The sequence below is a fragment of the Aulostomus chinensis genome, chromosome 17, assembly GCF_037954235.1.
Source record: "Aulostomus chinensis isolate RoL2024-O1b breed Wild chromosome 17, RoL_Achi_v1.0, whole genome shotgun sequence".
In the NCBI taxonomy this organism is placed as follows: domain Eukaryota; kingdom Metazoa; phylum Chordata; class Actinopteri; order Syngnathiformes; family Aulostomidae; genus Aulostomus; species Aulostomus chinensis.
In genome coordinates, this window is record NC_141336.1 from 21141664 (window position 1) to 21163524 (window position 21861).

A 21861-nucleotide genomic window follows, 5' to 3' on the forward strand; every position below is an offset into this window, starting at 1 on the left:
CTGGATATCCAGTAAAACAGACATGCATATACAGTACTACAGGCTCCAACAAAGACATGTCTGACTGCCAATATGAAGTTTATTTAAATTTGGTTGTTAAAAAAAGCAACAACATAGCTCAGATATTTTCTTTTTACAATGTCACTCTTGTTTTGATGAAATGATCTCTGAAAAAAAAAAAAAAACTCCGCAGAGAGAGAGAACACAAGTAAGGCAAAGAGGAGATTTAGAATTAAAATCTAAAGCAGGCAAGAAACAGCCCCATTTCCTCAAAATGCTGATGAAATGTATAAAATTTACACAATGAATTCGGAGCAATCAAAACAAATATTTACAATTCCTTTTTTTTTTTAGCAAATTTGTTTCATAACAAAATGGAAACACGTGGTGAAGGACTTTTTTTTTGTGCCACTTGTGTGCGCGCTACGCTAAAGCACTTTGGAGCTACTGTATAACATACATTCACTACCTTTAGAGATAAATCTACATACTGAAGAAATCCAACAAGGTGTTTATTTCATTGCTCTTCTCCTCGATTCAGTTTCATAAATATCTTTAGTATCACCTTGGACACACTAGTGTCAGTCCACATGTATGACATGGAGAGCGAGAGGTTTCCTTTGTGTTTGTACTTCACTAGTTTACATCGCCGGAGTCATTCTAGCCACAGTGAGACCTGGAAATGATTTGTTTTGATTTGAACTGCTACTGAACACTTTCCTTCACGCTTCATAAAAAGAAGAGTTTGCTCTTCTGATGAAGGAGTGCTGTTTGGTGTCTTTCACAAGCAATGTGGTGATTCATGAAAGGCCAGTTTGGACATCTATTCATCAGCAAGCTACATATGGATGAATAGTTCTCAGGCCTCAGGTTCTATTGTTCCTGAGTTGTTCCTCCTGTAGACGGTACAGGTCGTGTCTACCATTCTGCTAAGATGAGCTGAGCTACGACACTTTTGCCTGTTTGAGGCAGTTAGAAGATCAGAGCATGGAGGACAGGTAGCTTTACCTGCAGGTACGATTATCTGAAGAGCTCTCCACATTCAAATGAAGCATCTCTCACTGGATTATGTCCACCTCTCAGGATTGGGTTAGTTTCTGCTTAAACCTTTCAAACACTTGAAGCTTCAACACTGTTTACAACATCTCTTTAACAAGCCAAAGGACAGGAAGGGGGGAAAAAAATAACTGAATCTCAGTGTTCATTTTATAGCAATGCTAGAATGAGCCGTTTCCATATGAACCAGAAAACAGAAAACAAACAGCAGCTCATGACCTGAGGGTCAGCTTGAAGGTCACTTATCAGGGAAAGGGCTCCCGACATTGAAAAGCACTGAAACACACGGTCTGACCGCTACAACGCCTCAAATCATTCATCAGCAAACCCAAAACAAAAGCAGTTAATTTTGAAAGATGTGGACCTTTTGAAGATAGGGGGAATGATGCAGAAGGGTTTTGCTCTAGATGAGGAGAGAAGGAAAGATGTCCAGAGTTTTTCTTTCTCATGAATGAGCACTTCAGTCCCAGTGCTTGCGAGGGGGGTGGGGGGTGGGGTCGGCATGTGTAGAGGGGAGACGAGGTGGAGGGTCGAGGGAGTTGGTCAGGGCAGAGGAGCTTATTTGACCAGCCTCTTGGCCACGTCTCCGTAGGCGATCTCGATCTCCTTGTCACTGGGGCAGGTGTTGGTGAACTCCTGGCGTGTGTAGGCCACGTTCAGGTACTTCCAGATGGCCGTCATCTCTTTGGGGATGTCAAAGCCTCGGTACTTCTTGGCCACCACCTGGAGGAAAAGTTTAAAACCGAAGTCGTAACCTGTGAGTGAACTCAACGGTGGAGTACATGAACCGAGTATATTATTATATTTGTTGATCTGCACCGATGACAGGTTTTGCTTTGATGTGTTTCTTCAATTTAACAAGAAGTTTGTCAGTTTTAGTTTTTGATGTAATTTGATAACCACAACAAATTCAAATCATTTTATCAGGCATTTTAAGAGCAAGTAGCACAATAGTTACAGATGCTGTATTTTCAACTAGCAACCATTGTGATTTAGACTTGTAATAACTACAAGGTACGACAAAATACATCAAACAAATCTGGCGGTTTAAATGTGCCCTGCACAGTTATACGGTTAAAACCACCTGTCAATCAACTGATCCCAAAACACACAGAATAAAATTCTGGGTTCGATAGATCCCCCCCCCCCCATTTAGAAAAACAAAAGTTACCACAAGATTCCTAAATATACTTATATGTCTCTACATTTAATGACATTGTTTTTTTTCCCCCTACGCATCGCATCATAGTTCAACATCAGATTCAGATTCAGAATACATCGACTGTCCATTTATCTCAGTTTGCATAAATCATGAACCTGAACAAACTATCATCCACCAGATGAACTGATGGTAGAAACGATATTTCAACATACTCACGTAGTTTCTGCTGAGTTTAACAGCGCAGACAAAAGTGATGCAGATAAAAAGTACGAAAGCGCACACACAGGTGAGTGTGTCACAGTCTGAGTGACACACCAGCAGAACAGAGACAGACGTGTTTCTGCATTTGGCATTCCCCAAAGACCAGCACTTCATTTCATCACTTCACTTACAGGCAGTTTTGCCAGCTCACCTTGACTATGTGCAGCTTGGGCAGCAGGTTGCAGTCAGCCAGGGTCATTTCATCTCCATCCAAGAACTTGCGGTTAGAAACCTTGACATCCTCCATGCTGTTGTGATCGATCTCGTCGGGCAGTGGCGAGCGAAGATACTCATCCAGCTTCTGCAGTGTCTTCAGCAGGCCGCGCTCCAGAGCTGTAAACACGCACAAGGGACAACATTTCATTTTGTGTGCAATCATTAGGAGCAACTAATGTTTTCCACAGCTGCCTCAGCAATATGCTGATCTACCACACGAGGGCAGTATTTCCTCAAGAAATAAACTTCAGCGGTCATGATACAATTGTTACTAATTTTGGCCAAACTGTGTCTGAAAGCTAATTGAAACAATAATGAAGATGTTTCATTTTTAATGCAGGATCACATCTGGACACACACACACACACACACACACACACACACACACACACACACACATCCCCAATTTCAATGGATGGTGTTCCATTTTGTCTTCAGAGGGCCTCTCTTTTATCCATCCATCAGTCGTTAGATCACTCATAAAACAAAATACATTCCATTTGAAAAATATGATATGAATGTAGCTGCGTGCTCCATTCACTAGTTCAACAGGAGACTAGACCACTTTATGGTGCACTTATCACTGAACCATGACATTCAGCCTCAAACCGTGTTTACACAGCCTTGGCTTTCAGATCGCCAGTTCAATATTTTCCCAGGGTGGAGAACAGCCAACTAAAACATGTCACAAGGTCTTGGTGATTTTCTTTAGTATCATACATATCCTTTACCAAAGATGCAAGTGCAGATTTTGAACAATAGACTACATGTTTTTCATATTATCAAAATAACTGAATCTGAAATAACACATTCACAGCGTCTGGATGGAGTGAGAGCAGGGAGGACGGGATTGTGTGCACTGGTTCATTCCCAAGACAGCTGCTCAGTGGTTTTCCACCAGGTGAGACGGAGAACATGAGGACAGAAGGAGGCAGCAGAACAAAAGCTCTGTGTTTCTGAGTCAGGCCTTTAAGCCGCCAATCAGGGCAGGGCAAGCAGTGTCGCCTAGCAACCAGAGAAATCTCCCACACAATTGGAAGGTTTTAGGCTATCTGGTATACCTAGATGTTGAGATGTCTTTGTGAGGGCAATTTGAGGTTTCAACCACCATAATAAGGGTATTCTGAACAATATTCACATGTTCAAAAGGCAGTTTTATGGTTAAGTCCTAGATGGTTTAGGTCTGAATTGGGTTTAGATTCAGTTCAGGCTAAGTGTTGGTGTTGGGCACATAGTTATGATTATTTTGGTCAATATTACAATAATTAATTTGGTTACTCATTGACTTCAGAATGTTATGCTTGCTTATTGTTCCTCATTTGATTCCTTGACATCGAACTTATTCCGCTGAATTGTTTTTTTCTAGCTTATCGGTCTGTTCCAAAACAAGAGCATTAATTTAATCTAATCATCTCTTCCGAATCACAAGGGCAAAACTGTGACTTCATTAACTGCTGAGCCCTGAGTTACCTTCATTTGCATCTGGTTTGGAGTTCTTGATGAATGCTGAAAACTTGGCAAAGATGTCCATCCCAGCTGTGTTGGACTCAGGGTGTCTAGCACCAAGCTTGATGTACCTGCAGAGGAGATCACATGCAAGCAAACACAAGTGTGAATGATATTCTGATACACACCAACTGTAGAATAGTCAGACAAATGCACTATTTCCAACAGTTTGTGCAATGTCAGATTAAAACAGACACACAGCAAACAACATATTGTTGCCTTCAGTCTGCTTATTTGGTCTGTTGACAAGAAGAGTGCACTGACACAAGGTGATCTCTTCACCAACACGTCCATGGCCCCGGCATGGTTGAAGAGGATGGCCTCGGCACATGCACGCAATATGAACAGAGTGTTTTGTGGCGCAAGGTTAATCGAGTGGTGCATCAGCATTATGACGGCATGAGAGTGTTCTTTTTTTACGTGCTGCTAGTCTTTCAACTGCCGCTCACTGGCTGTTTGTTAAACAATAGTCGCTGACCTACAGTTAGGAGCTCAAGTCTGTTGCCTGAACCTACTGAGCCGAGTGTCATATCATGGCAGACTGATCCTTAAGTTAAATATTTATCCATATAGGGCGTCCCATGCTTTGTTAAAAATGAGCAGATACTGGGATGTTAGGGATATTCACGACAGCAGTGCAGTGTTTGAGGTGGGGTGCCCAGCTGACACAGAGATGGGAAAGCACTCACTTGGGTGGGCAGAGGACATCCTCAAGAAACTCCTCGATCTTGTTGACATCAGTTTTGACCTCACCGTTGAAGGTGATGAAGGGAGGGTGTGTGCCTGGGGCCAGGTTCTGGAGATCGGCAGGCTTCCTGCATAACACAAGGGGAGGATTGTTAGCAACAGAACCAAGTCAATAGTTTAAAAACGCTTTAATATGTATGTTGCCTAGCCAACCTAATAAAGATGTATTTGCTAATTTTCTAAGTAGTTCATGTGAGTTCAAGTGATGGCAGCTCTGTGATAGTCTGCTGCTCTTCAAAACCACATTCGATTCATCCAGCCAAATACAGCTGCCCTGTTTATGTGTATGTGTGTGTGTCTCCATGAGTGTGTCCTTGCCACTCCAACACATTCTTTACCAGATGACACTGACACATAAACACAGACAATAACTTGTTGAATGATTACAGGGAACACAACTGATTTTCTAAATCCCACAGATGCTTAAATAGTACATTCTCAGCAGCTGCTAACTACCAGATTGCCGTCAGCCAGCAGATGGTGTGAATCCTCTTTGATCTGACAGAACCAGCCAAAACATCCATCAACAGAGACTTTTCCAGTGTGAAGACATAAGCAGAGGTGGCTGAGTTTAGGAACAAGCCATCTAAGGGTACAAAAAACAGGAAATGACTTCAAGTCTTTGGCACGCAAAAGGGAAGTGGCACCCTGAGCCGATGATATCACTGAGGAGCGGGCAAGTAACTGCCTTGAGAACCACAAGCTTTCATCATAGACTAATTAACATGATAGCCTTGGCCCAACGTAACATGTTAACATTTAGCTTGGAGCAGCGACATGTGACATTCATTTCCTCAAACAGCCACAACGACATGTACTTTTTTTTTTTTTTTTTAACATTTTAACACCACACAAAAAAGGCAAACACACACCTTCTTTTCCAACTCAGTCATTTTATGTAAATCTAGGTTACCGACACTAAAACAACTAAAAGCAAGAGTTTGAATCAACTTACCAACCTTAAGAATATATTCTAAGTACCTTAAGTAGATCACATGCTTCATTGCATCATTTTCCTACTCAGTACCGTATTATGAAACTATTCAGCATCTGAAGAGAACTATGCAAAAATGTTCCAGAGAAGAATTAATATTTAATTGAAAATTTATCAGAGAGTATGCCTCAAGTCAAAATGATCATTACATAATGTCCACAATACTTGAGAAAGCAGTTTTGAGGGGTGGAGGTCTGGCCATCACTGCTGGTATTTTGAGAGGAACGTCTGGAGGGTTGGCTCACTGGATTTTTAGGTTTGCTGCTCCCCCATTGCTAGTGGTATTCTCGCCATCTGAAATCACGTTTACTTCTTAACTGCAGGATACAGACACTCTCCAACTCCCTTCCCACAACTTCTAACATCCTTGGTAATGTTATTTCAGCACGTGTATTCGCTTTTTCTTTCATGATTTGCTCCTGTCATTATGGTTATGGGTTTGGCTGCAATAATAATTATGAATACACTACAGAGAAAAGTCACGTTTAATGTTCTGAGACACACAAAACAACTGAAATGCCTGGTGAACATGCTAGCTAGACTGCAGATTACTGATTGTTAGACCAACATTATTACCATCATTTAACTAACCAAGACTGGCAGGTCTTCATTAAGAGAACTCAATTCACAGTTTCATCTTTCCATACACCCTAGTATGTTTACCTTTGCAGAACTGTCAACTAATGGATTGGCCAGATTGAATGAGGCAGGGAAATATAAGGGTATGACCAAAAAAAAAAAAAATGTAGTGTCAAATATAAACCAGAAGCAGAGTGAGAGATGGGGATAAGCACTGAATAAGCATATATTCATTTCCTCCTGGCGATCTGTAGGGGTTTATTTTTAAAAACCAATATGTTGCCTAACTTAAGCAATTATTGCCAAATGGTTGAAGCAATATCATCCACATGGGATAAGCAGAAACTCTGAGCTTAAGATGGAGTCCTGACTGCCAAGGCTATCTGCATCGGAGCTACATGTCTGACAGAGCTAGCAGTCATGTTCATGGTGCTAGCCTAGCCACTGGTGGTTCTAGCAGCATCTGTGTTTCAGGGGGTTCAGTGTAGGATCCACTGCTCTACACTGACAAATCGGTGCATTTCAAAGTCAGAACGTGTACCTGCTACATAAATGTAATCAGCAACTCCAGCCGGGAAACATTGTTTCAGGAAAATAAAAAGGCTGATATCATCCACCGCCTTTCACAAACTGTTGGTAAGTACGCCAGGGAAGAGATACATGCAGGTATTTCCAAATACCAGGTTTTTCATTCAACTATCACTGCATTCCTCTGTTTTGCTCAACACAACACAGATGAACTTGATTAATGTTGCTTTTTACAGGGCTAGAGAGCAGTGGTCTGGAGGAGATCCCTTGGGATCGGCTGCTATATGGACTAACCACGTTTTGGTATAATACATGATGAATGCTGAATCTCTGAGTCAAACGCACATGGCGAGGGAAGACCACGTAGACCAGATGTGACCATGACTTAAAATAGCCTGGCACTTGCCTGTCCTGGCCTAGCAAGTGGAAAAACATTTAGATGAATCATTCAAGAAACACAGCAAGTTTAGCTTCTGGTACTGGCATCCACAAATGTTCTCTTGCAGCTGGAAAGAAATATAAATTTGAAATCAGAATTGCAGAGGATTATCATTTTCTGATGAAAAAAAAAACCAAAAAACATGCGGCCCACCAAAATCTGGGCAGGATGTGTGCAGAGTGAAGAACTTGAAATAGCCTCTCCAGAGTCTGTGTTTATTTTTGTCAAATTTTCTCCGGCCTGGGAAAGGGTCATGGGAAAACCAAATAAGCAGTAGGGAAGCAGTGAGTGTGCGAGGGGCGAGGCTGGATCAAAGTGTTACAGAGCTGCTAAGACCACTGTGGAAACGCCCTGACAAGCTGAAGGAGTAGAATTGTAGAGAATTTTTAATGGCCAGTGAAAGGTGGACAAGCAGCAGAAGAAGGAGTGGACAGGAAGAAAAAAAAGAAGAGAGGAGGCAGGACTCACCTCTTGAGGTCCACTGTGGTGACGTTGAAGACAACTCCTTTCAGCCACAGGATCATGAACAGCCTCTGGGAAAAGGGGCAGTTCCCAATGCTCTCGCCATCACTTCCCGCCTTCAACACATACACAAAAAAAGTAGCACGTAAGAAAAACTAGTATCAGAAATGTTTGTATTCCTAAAAATTGACCACAAAGATGAAAGGAAACGGCCCGTCTTCCCGTCCAAACCTGTGCTTCCATAAAATGTCAGGTGAATTTTAGAAATGCCACAAATTCAAACTGCAGCCATTGCCATCAAGCGGTTTGAAGCAACTGAAAGAAGCAACATGGTGCATATTTCAGTCAGAAGATGGCGGTACAGGCAACATTAGGATGGCTGCAACAGACAGCACAGAAGAGGAAGACCCAGAAACACAATTGGTCCACTCTTTGATTTGTTCAACAGCTGTTCACCTGCGAAAAAGTGGACAGAGGTCTTGAGGAATTATATTCAGTTGGACAAGTTGTAAAAGTTTTCTTTGGTACTATTGGAGACGCTGCTGCCGTCTGCAGAGTAAGCGAATATCCTTCAAGATGGCAACGATGGAAACAACTGATAAGAGTTTAAGAGTTACTACGTCAGAGGGTCCTTCTCCTGTTTTATGCAATTTAGTTTTTCAAAGAAGGCAAAAACCACCTCACACAAGCGTGACAGCTTTGGTGCATTCCGTCATTGTAACATGTGCAAAAAACGCACTCAACAGCAAAACGCGCATCAAAATCCCTTTATGGAAACAAGGCTATCCTTCCAGACATAAGGCTCAAGCAAGAATCACAATTTAATTATGTACAACTGTATGAACACAGACAAGGATCTAAGAAACATCAGAGGAGGTTTCTACAGCAGCTGGAGAGGAAAAAGATTGATCAAACATTATGGTCCCGGTCATTGTACTGCCCTTATCCACTTCAGTAGCTTTCATACACATTACAGGATGCCCTCAAACTACTTGCTAAGAGTAAGAGGAAACTTCTGAAGTGACTGGCAGCCTCCTTGTTCCTTCTTATGCTAGACTGCACAAACACAAGAACGAGCTGTGGCGGTTGGTATGAGTTTAATCAAAGTGTCGCGTGGGCTCTCCAAATTAATGACAAATGTCTGTCACTCACACGGAGTCCAAAGACAAAAGTGAACTATGAGACAGCACAACAAATTTTTTGGAAGCCAAACAGATGACAATACACTCAGTCCCTGGAGGGGGAGGCTGCTGACAGCGATATCTCCAATCCTCCAAATAATCACTTCTTTGTGCGCATGCTGGCACTTCTCTCCAACCCTCGGAATTATCTCAGCTCACAGGCAGGTAGGGTGTGAAGGAGGGGTAGCAGAGGGGGGTTGGATTCCAAATCAGAGGGCTTTTCAATTGATCTACCAAGCTGTGAACATTACCTTAATCTGTGTTGATGGTGCACGCTTGGGTCCACGTCCTTAAAAACAAACCAGTTTTGGTGTAGCTGAAACCAAAACTGAGTGCAAATACCACAAAAGTGAAACTCTTCACAAATTTCTTTTTAACTTTGCCAATTCATGTGTGTTTTTGGTGTTGTTTCTCGGCAGGACAAGGTTACCAGACTGATTTCACGTGGCGCAGGGGTGTAACTTGGGCTTATAACTTGGAAGAACACAATAAATGATGCATTTTTTTGCTCTCCAAAGTGTTGACTTCTTCAATTTAAACCACCAGTTTATTACAACCAGGACCATATTGAGGCAGTTAGAGGTACCAATGGAGCTACCTATGTAGCTATGTGGGACAAAAACCCTGTAGTGGTATGCCATTCTCCAGCCAAGGTGATCTATTCACAAGTACCAGCGCTCTGGAATGCACCTTTTCATTCAGCACACTATTGTAGCTCAGCTTCTGTGAAATGGGTGAATACTGTCCCTGTGTCACTCTTTTCTCCCCGGATACTGCAGATCTCATCCCTGCATCAGTCTTTTTCAATACTCTTGCCACCTCGGATGGGATCAGAATATAAATCTGCATATATAATGCAAAACACACAGACACACACACACGCACTGGGGTTCTCACACAAATGCTGCAAAGTGCCAAGCTGCCAGTGGATTTGCAGAGGCTGTAGATAAAGCGCTGAATGAAAATAAGATTCAAATCAGTCTGAACTAAACAACTGTGAAACGGGAGGGTCTGACCCATCCTCAACGGGACGGTTTTCAGAGCACTGAGTCAGTCCAGCAGCTAGACCCTTGCTGTGCGGACAGGCTTGCTGCTGTTGTCCCCTGTGTGACGCCCAGTGGGATGGCTCTGTTTGATCTGCCTGCTGGCTTCCATTGTACTGCGGCTGCCGCCCTTTTCAATAACTGAAAAGCTTGGATTAGATCACTGCCTTTGTACTGCAAATGAAAGTCTTCTATTCACCTTACATGATTCAATCCCAAAATAAAGCTTTGGCCATGAAGTCTTGGGGATATCGTGGTGATTGGTGAATGTGTGGTAGCTGATCCTTAACGAATCTGACAGACATTGTGATAATTATTCCATTATCCCGACGGCACAACACCGTTGGAGACCCATTCAGTTCTGGATCAAGGGTGGCAATGCAGCACAGCAACTGTTCCCATGGCAATGGTCAGACACACATGACATGGACAGCAGAGCGCATGGAGTGGAAGGGATTATCGATTCACAGGTAAATCATGTGAAGGGAGCACTGTCTTTGAAGGGACAAAAATGCTAACCCGCATGATAGAATGTCATTTGTAAATCAAAGAGACTGACTGACTATCAACACAGTGAGCCATTTCCAAGAAGAGTTCATTTCAGATTCTGAGCTATAGAGCCCCAAAACTAGAGCGCAGCCACTGAGAAAGACATTTCACACTTTTCCCTTTTTTTGCCCAGTCAGTTTTCAGAGTCAACGGCGCTCTTACCAACTTGGGACTGCAGCAAAGCCGCCTGCAGCTCCCTGCCAAAGATACTGATAGCAGGGATCTGATGTAGAGAGGTATTACAGGAAATGGGGAGGAAATTGGAGATCAGAGCGAGCTAACCGACGTGAGGGAGAACAAGCAGTAATAGATGCCTTAAGTGGAGGGGGGTGACAGCAAGCTGCAGAGGTTGTTCTGTTTGGCACTCTGCTCTTTTACTCCTCCTCCTCCTCCCTCTTTATCCCTCTCCCCTTATCCTGGGCCCCTCTGTGGAGTCAGAGGGAGGTTTGGCCATTTGTGGGGGAGGCGGGAGAAACTATTCCAGAAATGTCCTGTTCTTCCCGCCGAGGAGGGTGCTTTGTTTACTTTAAGAGTTGATGCTGGTGGCGGGGATAAATTTCGCTGCCTGTCACATATAAACTGCTGTTTCATTAAGGGAGGAGCTGTGAGCATTTCACTGTCTCTCAGGTGATCTTCAGCATTGATTTTACCAAATAAAATTCAAAAATGACACCAAAGAATCCCAATGTGAAAAACCATATTAAAAAAACAAAACCAAAAAAACCACCTTTATTTAAATCCAAAAAAGAAAGCTGAAAAGGTGTGCAACACCTCTCCATGTGTTGTTCTCCACCCCACCAACACTTTCCAGAGGGCTACTATTAGAGTCCACAAGTCAGAAAAAGCCTTCTGGAGTACATTTTATACAGCAACACAAAGCACTTCTTGTTTGTAGAGTTTTAGGCATGTCACCAGTTAGCAAGGAGGGAGGGAAAAAAAAACAACCAAAGAAAACACAAGTGAGGCAAGACATTATTTTAGAATGAGCCCTTATAAAGGCATCAGTTGAGGATGATGCACCTTTACAAGAGGTGAACCGGCATCCTACAGAAACAAGTACAAGTGTCCATTCTGTTGCCCTCTACTTTGCCTCTTTTGTCAAAACATGACTCACATCTTGCAGACAGTTACACCATCCTCTACAGAGATTTCCCCCTCATGTGACGCTGCTAGAAAAATGTCTGGGTCCACGTAACAGCTGACTACTGCGAACAGACTCTCTAGCTTTATTTAGGCTCATTGGATAGCCCATAAGTCAACAGATGCTTGTTTATCTAATGCCAAAACACACACAGCTGTCCAGTGGAGGGTGTGAGTCATACTGAAGTCGGATGTTATCTAGGAGTCAGTGTCCAGGACAGCATGGCCCCACAGCAGCACAATGAGGCTTCAGTCACAAGGAGACAGGAGGGTCTTTGAAATACAATTTCCCTTTATGACTACAATTATGTAATGGCCACCTCAACGCATCTCAGGAGTAATCAAGATGATGTAAGGCTTTAACCGATTTGCCTTAACATGATATGGCTGTGTATCCATGGGAGACTGCTCACATTAACAAGGTATCCTTCTTCACCAGTCCACTACTTTAACCGTTTACGAGCCAGCACATAAAAATCAAGAGCTGATAAGCCCAGCGCTCCCTGTTCTATTCCTCCTCCTCCTCCTACTTCCTCAGCTATTAATGGGATGTTTCTACAAATCCAAAGCATTCACATTTTAGAGGTTTCTTCTCCTCATTATCTGAATCAGAGGGTTTTCCATGACAGATCAAAAAAACAGCAGCAAGTCAGTCAGGGACAATGGATCCTGTTCAGGCTGGGCATGGTCCACCCAGTCCTTGCTCACAGACTAATTTTAGTAACATGGCGGCCGTGCCTTCCCCTCCCCAACATACTTTATATTCTAAAAATGGGTGGGCTGCTCAGCAAGTTCAAGCCACACTTTGACCGAATAAGGAACTGCCAATGTAACAAGCTCTGCAGCCTTCCTCCTCCAGTTCCGACCGACACACAGCAGGAATGTCCGTTTTGGAACGAGCAGCCATGGTAACGTCAAGGCAACGCCTCTCCCTGTTTGCTGTTGGGCTGGGGTTAGGACAGTAGCAGCTGTCCCCAGAGCCAGCCAATTAGAAACCAGACGATCATCTTATGGTGGGCTTTGTTCGCTATGAACCAGGATGACCTGGGTAACAAGGTTGTTTTTAACTGATAAACTTCCTACTCCTGTCAAAAGAAGCCCGAGATCAAGGTCAAGAAGAGCACAGCGTCCATGCTGAGGATTTGATGCTGTGCTCACTGGCATTTGGCCAATTTCTCTCAAGGAGGATTTTTACTGAGGTGTGCAAGGCAAAACAATATACGTATTCAGGATCTCAGGCCTCTATGCATATGACACAGGTCAAGGATAATTTTCAAGCACATTAAGAACTTCAGTATCAGGAATTTGCTTCCACTGACACTTGAACCAATACAGATAGCTGGAATGTGGTGCTGGAACTGAACAGTACATTTTTTCATAACTTTACTCTCTCTGAAACTCTGCAAGCATGTAATTTACTTGAAACAATTTCACAAAATAGTTATAAATTGCAGACGTCTTTGTATGCGTCATGAGGAAGCACATCTTTTTCCAAGATCTGGGAGTTGTAGCAGTGACGTTAGGTCAGCGAAGTTACTGTAGGAAAAAAGGTTGCATGTGTGCTGATGGTAGCCACGTGTTTTTGATGTGTTCCCTGAGCCAGCTATGGATGTGCATCCCAACTATCGTAGCAAGTGTATCAGCTACCACTCTGAGCTCAGCACTGCTCTCTCCAGCTTCAACAAGCTACAGGACTGAAAAAGTCTCATTCTTTTAACTCCAACAGATTAGGAGCCTTGGCACCGGTTTAATGTGTATTTATACGACAATAACACACGATTCGCTACCTTACTTTGAACAATTCCCCTCTTTTTTTTTTTAAAAACAACAAAAAAGGCCAAACTCCAGTAGCTGTCCAAGGACAGCAGCAAAGTAATTTTTCTGACGCATACAAGTTCAAATTCATAAAATCCTGAGATAAAGGAACTTTCTAATCAATGATGATGTGTGTCAACTGGCACATTTGGTCTCTACCAAAAGGTTTGATAACCAGTCCCATTTCTGGGTAACTTGGTGTGGGATGGGTGAGTGAGTCATGACAAATGAGCTCCACAGTCTAAGCATGGTCAGGCAGATGAGTGTACTCAAGAGTCAGTTCCTGCTAGAACATCACATCCTTGGCGTGGCCCTGAGTCAGGCTGACATCACTGAGTGGAAACCTCTTAACTTCCAGTTAGACACAAGTCTACTGTGCTGGCCCACGTGAGCTCTAACGGCACCATCAGCTGCTGTGGAAAGTTAGAGTCTAAAAGAGGGTTAGAGCATAATCATGCAGCAGCAATGATTTAAGCTGGGTCAATACTGTTAAAAAACCAATTTATTTAGCCTCTGCGTGGGAGAGATAAGACACAGAGCCAGTTGGGATATTTAGAGTGAGTAGAGGAGTGTTTGGGGAAGAGAAAGATAGGTCTAAAATGACTGGAAAACAAAAAGGCAGCCAGCATGAAGCGGTGTTGTTTCAAGTCTCTAACACAAACAACCAGCTGCATACTGAAGTCAGCAACAGCACCGACCTGAACATCTACAGGCTCCAGACTGATGATCTGGCAAACTCATGAACGCAGTTGCGTACCCACATCTAGGAAAACAAACACCTTTGTTTCTCTTCACAGTTGCCTTGGAAATACACGGGCCAGCACCTGTCTACTTGAAGGCATCTAAACTTTCCGATCAAATATTTTCTGCTAGATGTTTAATGGGAACTTACATGAACCCTGTAGCAACTGCTTCAGGACAAATGTCTTGTCTAGACAGCTGTGAACCACCCTCTGGCATCACAACAACGCCAGCAAGCCGTTACCACACATGCCAGATATGCATGGCAGCAGAAGCCTCCAACAAGCCAACACACAAACACGGGCTGCATCAGTGATTCGGGGCAGACATGGCGTCTCTCTGGTCACTCCACAGCTGAGGCCACTCTGACCTGCAATTGAGTTGTCCGTCAGTAAAAGTCTGGGAGACGATGTTCAGCACTTTCATGTCATAAAAACCGGGCATTAAAATGTCACAAAATATTACATCCGGACAAATGTTGTATGACTTTTTCAGGATCTGATAACCGTCTCAAAAATATCACGTTATCACACAACAGATGTTTCAGTGATTATCACTCAGAGAAGGACCTATGATTTCCATGATGCAGAAAACAAATAAAAAAGTGGAGGTTAATGAAAATGGAATAAACTGTAAAAAGGAGATTGTGGAATATGCCGGAGTGTGGATGCAGAAATCTGAAGCACCTGCGCTGAATGAACGAGAAAAAAAAGTGTTTCCAGTAGAAAAGCAATGATTTCAACCACTTCATCTGCAGCACATCATTAACTAGAGAAGATCTGAGTTGTCTCTCAATATTCAACAGTTACAACAACGATTGGAGAACAGGCTTTCACTTAAGGACACATTCTGAGTAGAATTAAGAAGGGGAAAAAAATGAAAAGAAATGCACAAGGCTCTACTGACATTTAATTTCAGACATAATCCTAGAATAAGGTCACTCAATCATCCTCACCGAGAGGACACGATTAGGATATTTACATTAACTAGCTTAATTCTCTATTAGAAGTATCCTGACAGTTTAGATGACGTATTTGGAACACTTGAGGTTGAGTGATGATGAGACGCATTCAAGAGCCTCCCCGTCATCTTATCCTCCATGTTCAGGTACTACACTCCAGGTTATACACACCTCAGTAGGCTCCACTATGAAGTATGTGAAACACAAGCAGACTGGATCATGTTGAGAGTGATTAAGTTACAGATGCAACAAGGAAGGCAGGCCATGGGGTTGCGCATGCCCACACACCTCTTACGACAGGAAAGGTGATTCAGAGGTAGAGGCATAACTACAGGCTTCCTTTCACAATGTGCTCAGATATTTGACCTGTATGACCCTTTTAGTTAATGCGTGAAACACACCGGTACATGAACCTCTCTCGGCTAGCGTGACACTTTCAGTCTCAGATCCGTGTTGCTCTATGCTCGACCCCTTTCCTGCCGTCGAGTCTACAAGATAAACGCCTCATTAGCCATTTCCTTCCTTAATGGGTCGCACAAATGAGAAGTTCTTCCTCTTGAGATAGAAGACAATTATTTCATAGCGGCGGCATTGATTCAGGCACAAAGACAGTCACCACTAGAGTCACAATGATTCGGCGTCTATGCAACCCACACAACTGTGGCAAGGACCTCCACAAAACTAGCAAAGACTGATCAGACAAGCCTTTTCCAAATCTGCAGCAAATGGTCCACTGCATGGTGTCTGTCAGGTGCAAGGTCAAGGTGCTGCTAAGCAAAATGACAGCAGAGACACCACCGTGCTCTACAAGCCATTAATCTTTGTCCCCTCACTGAAGCTGCTGACAGCAGCATTGCTCCAGTGCTCAAGAAAAATAAACTGCTCTATTGATTTTCCTATAAAGAAAAAAGCAGCAGCACTCAGTTCCCTGGAACACCACCCAAGGGAGGGTGAAACAGCTTGTTTAAAGATAGTTTTATCTTAAATTCAAGCCTCTTAAAAAGGTTCAATTCAAATTTGACTGGTTAAAACTATGAATGCTTGTGACCCTGCAACATAATTTCATGCAACTGCTTTGACTGAAACACATCAACTGCTGACAAAGGTCATCGTGTTTCCATAAAGCAGTACATCACAAGGCCAAGACTGGTGGTCACATGTTGTAGCTGATAGCACAATGACATGAGCAGCTTTTCTCAAGGCTAGAATGAACCTAAAACAGCCGAGTCAACAAGTCAGCTAAGAGTTTCGGGTGTAACAGACGAACATCTGAATGGGCTGACATTATTACTGATCACCCTTAAAAGAAGTGCTGCTTTGTTGCAGCCTCAGTCTGGTATGTTCCTCCCCGGTAGGCTTCCATCACTATGGTTCCCATGGGACCGTCCCGAAGGACATACACAAACAAAGACAGGCCTTATGCCATCCAGACATAAAAGCACTTCTCCGAGAAGTTTACAGGCTCGGCTGCCATCGCTGGAAACAGAGTGTTGGTAGCAGGAGGCTTTGCAACCAGTAATGTGACCGTGGCACACTTGCAGCCAAGAGATGGAAACAAAAGAGGAGATAAAGCCTGTTTCTGTTGACTCATCTGTATTCTGGACACCTTTATAGAGGCGGGTCACACATACTGGTAGAGAATTACTGTCTGGTATGCAAAAAAGAAAAAAAAATTCATTCAGAATGCCTTTGTTTACTGGCTGTGAAACAACTACATGAAAAACAAGCCAGTGCTGTAAAGATTACATGAGAATTCACTAACCTTGAAAGGTCACCTTACCTCAGCGGCTTCAGCTTTTAGTAGAAATCACTCAGTCTGATTCAATCAGGAAGTGATCTGAGCAATAGAGGGATGTGTGCACCATCTATATCCTATCCTCCAAAACAAATTCATTCATTTCAGTCTTTGAGCTTGCAGCCAGTTTTATAAGCACAATAATCCCTAAAAAGGTTACACACTGACAGTGGGGAGTGGGGACTGCCCGCTGTCGTCAACATACCTACCATCAGCAGTTGATGGGCTGACATTTTAATAGACCGCCAAACTTTAAAAAACACACAAGCACAGTCATTTTATAAAATACATCACTACAAACAAGTGTACACACCGGATAATCACCAGTTTCACCACACCAACACTGACTTAATTGTGAGTAAATATCTAATCTGCTACGCTGAGATGAGGTCAAGGGTTGATCCTCCCTCTTCCAAAGTCCCTATCTTGTGCTCATTTACTACACTAAAACACAGACAATGATAAGTTTCATCTCCACACCCTCAAAGATGAGATGACAACATGAACTGTCCCCATAGCAACTGGACAATTGTTGCTATAAACAGTTCAAGTGAACTCTAAATTTACAGGGTCATCAAGAATCTCTCTAAAGTGATACAGTACTTTCTTTTAATGTTTAAACAGTGATAAAAACATCTACAGACACCGTTAACAAGTCATGTTCAAGGTATAACAAGTCAGCTTTGATATGTGGCAGTACCCTAACAGATCTAACACTCCTGTGTGTGTGTGTGTGTGTGTGTGTGTGTGTGTGGAGAGTACAACGAGTTTGTTATCAGCTGTTCACAGAGGCCTCTCTCGCCCCAGTGCGCCTGTAGCAACCTGCATACCTGCCATTGTCCCCCAGCACTGTGTTTAATGCAGCACACTAAGAACAAGGGCATCAATAATAGAGGATGTGGACATGTCGGACCCTAGCGCAGAACACAGGTCCATCAAAGGTCAGATCACACGCGCACACACACACACGCACACACACATACACAAACACACACACTCGGGATGACATACCCAAAAACAAACTGTTGAATTACACATCTCACGGTTCAATCGGCACATGGGCTGCAATTTTTGGCTCCAGAGGGAAACTAAAATCATATTGGAACGTGTGTAATCTGCTGCACTCAAATGCAGGGATGGCAGGTTCTTGAGAATAACGGATTTTCAAAATACTGTAAAAAGTTGGATGATTGGGCTCAAGATTTTGTGCTGATGTGATATTTCCAGATTGGAGGAAAAAAAAAAAAAAGACAAAAAACAAAAACCATAAAAACAATTGAAAACCGTGATGTCATCCAAAAGAGAATTTTGTTACACATTCCTCTAGCGCGCGCACACACACACACACACACACACACGTAGAAAACACACTTGACCGGGACATTCAAAGGATATTAATGTGTGACAGGAATAGACACTTCAATAGCAATTTTCAGATAGAATGTCCAGTGATTTAGGTATAATGCAAACTCTCATAGTAGACACATCTCAAATCCACAAACTTCAGAGTACATCTCCTTAGCTGCCTCCACCCTTGCTGAGACGGTACAGCTACCAGCACAACAGTGAACATAAATGACAGCAAAATGTAGTTATGACTATGTTTATGTTCATCTTTTCAGCTCGTGCCAGGGAAGTTCCTCTGTTTCGAAACCCCAAAACTGCAAAACAAACCGAACCCTGGGCTTGCTGAGCCGTTCCGCCCCTCGCCACTACATCTGCTACATCTCAAGAACAAACCCACTGTGGGGAGGCACTCAGACACAAGGTGTATGACGGTAAAAGGACACAAGCCACACACTAACACAACAGCATGCTCGACCTCCATCACACTGTCCTGGGCCGCGAGCTCTTTTCCAAACTGGACCTTCCCCAGCTTTATTTGAGTGAGTAAATAAGGCTGTTAAATTCAAATTAAAAGTGGTTAAATTCAACTTTTTCCTTTTCTTTTTTTTTTTTTGCCCAACCCTAATGCTCACAATGGAAAACACTCATGCACACAACGAGGTACACAGTCCGGGGAGGGAGGGGCTCAGAAGGAGGACTTGACTACACGTAAAACCTTCCAGGCTGAGGATGATGTAACCTCTCCTGTAGGCAGTCCAGACATGTTTAAGAGAAATGACCTGGCCTCCACTGAGAGCCTGCTGCTGGCCATGCGTGCCTCACACTCATCTCACACAAAAGCTTTCACTTTGCATCAACAGGAACAATAAAACTTGTAGAGCCTCTATTGAATCCAGAAAAATGAAAGACTCAAGAGTTCAACTTCATTTGGAACCGACTCACTGCAAATGTTAGGGGTAGGCAATTCTTTTTGCACACCCTGGCTGACACAATGACAAACTCTCTGGCAGTGGCAGGTGTAAAATGTCGCAAACGCATAATTTGGTTAAGGCTTTGTCATCCCTCTGAGCTGGATATGCAAATTAACAGCAAGTACCTTCATTTGTGCCCTTTGCAATTACTTGTCACAGGCATCCAGAATCAGCATTGACATCCCCCTGCACAACCACATGCAAAAGTGATGCAGGAATGAGTTCTAAAACCCGGACCGATGTTTGCGTCGGTTCCCTTGTGTAAAAGTCCATGGGTTTGTAGTTAAATGCCTGAAATATGGTCTACAGTTAAGATTAAGATGCAGAACCACAGCTCGCCAACAAGTGGTTAAAAATCCCAACCCCATAAACGAAACAAGAGAGAAGCTAGGTGTGACAGTTGTAGTTCATTCTTAACATAAAACCGGCCTGCGTATTGATTGTATTTACACTCCAAACGTCCCAAAAGTGGAGCTCATCTCTTTAGATTATTTTGCAAAACAATATTCGCAAGTCTGATTTTATACGCCACGTCTTATTCCCGCCAATAATCAGAGGCAAAAATTGCGTTTGCAAAAGGAAACTGAAGAGGATGCCAACTGCCAGGTTTGCCTGTAAAACTGCATCATCCCTGCAGCACTCTGTACCCTCGTAGTTATTCAGTACCCCAAAGCACCCCCTCCTTCTGCCCCGGCCCCATGTCCCCACCCCCCACCCCATTCTCTTTGCTCTCCCATTTTCCCGCCCTGGGAAATGAACAGGCTTAATAAAGGACAACAAACATTAGATCAAACACATAAGCACAGTTTTACATTAAATATCTAACAACAAATAATCACATGGAGGAGAATTCATATTAATTAAAACAAGAACAATTTTTTTTTTTTTTTTTTTTAAAGGAGCTACCCAGGCTTTGTATTGTGGATCATCCATGTGATGAAATTGTGCAAACTGTACGTGAAATAACTGTGGAGACCAACAATAATGACAAATACATTCCTCTCTCATGATGCTGTGTGTTGTAATGTTACAAAAGCATCACCAACCTGCCTGTCAGACTGAGTCAAATAACGGATTTGAGTCACAGAACTGCCCAATTATGGTTTGGCAGGAATAAGTCACATTTTCTCTCTCATTATATACATATACACACACACACACACACACACATATATACACACACATATATATACATACATATACATACATATATACATATACATACATACACACACATATATATATCCAACAGAGAATTTAAGTCAAATCATGTTAATATTCTATAAAGGGGTACAACTAATTGGTTCTTTTGGTCTACCCCCGCTGATGGAGGAGAGCTGCATCCGCCCTGCCCGTGACACTGCGGGGGTTTAGATCCACGCTGGAAGGGTTCCCTTCGATAGCGGAGGGTGTGTATGGTCCCCACTGCTTAGAACCCAAGCCTAGCGGTCCCAGCACCCCCCCCCCCCCCCCCCCCCAAGCACGTGGTGGTAACACAACATTTTACGAGGTAGAAATGAAGGTTCTTGTACTTCTCCTGGCGGAGGGTTCGTTCTAGAAACAGGGAAAACTTCTCCCATGCGGCGCGTGCTGCGGTCTTACCTTCACGAACAGCTCGATAACGGGTTCGTTATCCGCCTTTACTCCGTTCTGTGGTACCGACAGAGACATTGTAGGTGCTACTTCTTTTTATCTTTTTTAAAAGGAAAAAAAGTTTTGCTAACAAAGATGAGTTTTCTTCTTCTTCTCACTACCACGCCCGACCAAGCTCAGTCTCCTCCACCTCTTTTTCCCGCACTCAAGTCCGCTAGGGCGCCTCTTTCTTTCCTTTTTTTTTCTCCTCAAGGAACCGCACGGAGCCGAGGAGGAGAACCCAACTGGTAGAACCTGAAGCTACACACGTCAACTCCGAGCTAGCGACACGCTACATAAACATGTTGTGCCGCTAGGCTGCTCCTGTAGTAGTGATGATGGTGGTGGTGATGAGGACTGTGGGAAGAAACAACGGGATTTATTCGAAGCTCTGACGTCATATGCAGCGTAAACCCCCCCCCCCCCCAAAAAAAAAATTGTGGGAGGGGTTGAGGAGTCTCCTCACGGGAGGAGCAGGATGAGAGCCGCTTAGTGGCTGCAGAGAAACACTGCGGCTCCTCTGGTGCTCCTGTAGTCCTGAAATAGATCCTGCCTGCTTAATATAGTACTAGAAATACTCCAGTGGGAGGTAACTGAGTATTTTCCAAAAGTTACTGTACTCAAGCACATCTGTACTTTAGAGTTTTATATATACATATATATTTTAGGGGAATATACTTTTACTTCACTACATTCCAAGGGAAATATTGTACCCTGTACTCCACCACATACAATC

The 21861-nt window shown here is 43.2% G+C and overlaps 1 protein-coding gene across 1 annotated transcript; it reads right to left on the reverse strand.

Moving 5' to 3' along the window:
- Positions 1-61: 61 nt before the first annotated feature.
- On the reverse strand, positions 62-21477 carry clic4 (CLIC family member 4). The gene is made up of 6 exons (XM_086182744.1): positions 21096-21477; positions 7957-8066; positions 4891-5016; positions 4166-4272; positions 2631-2812; positions 62-1779 (listed from the first exon to the last, which is right to left on the reverse strand). The coding sequence occupies exons 1-6, from the start codon at positions 21162-21164 to the stop codon at positions 1615-1617; spliced, it is 759 nt and encodes a 252-aa protein (XP_086038870.1). The 5' UTR covers positions 21165-21477; the 3' UTR covers positions 62-1614.
- Positions 21478-21861: the final 384 nt, after the last annotated feature.

Coding starts and splice junctions, on each gene's coding strand:
- clic4 (XM_086182744.1), bottom strand. CDS start 21,164: ATGTCTCTGTCGGTACCACAGAACGGAGTAAAGGCGGATAACGAACCC. Junction 8,067..21,095: donor TTATCGAGCTGTTCGTGAAG/GTAAGACCGCAG, acceptor TATGTGTTGAAG/GCGGGAAGTGATGGCGAGAG. Junction 4,273..4,890: donor GATGTCCTCTGCCCACCCAA/GTGAGTGCTTTC, acceptor TCTCCTCTGCAG/GTACATCAAGCTTGGTGCTA.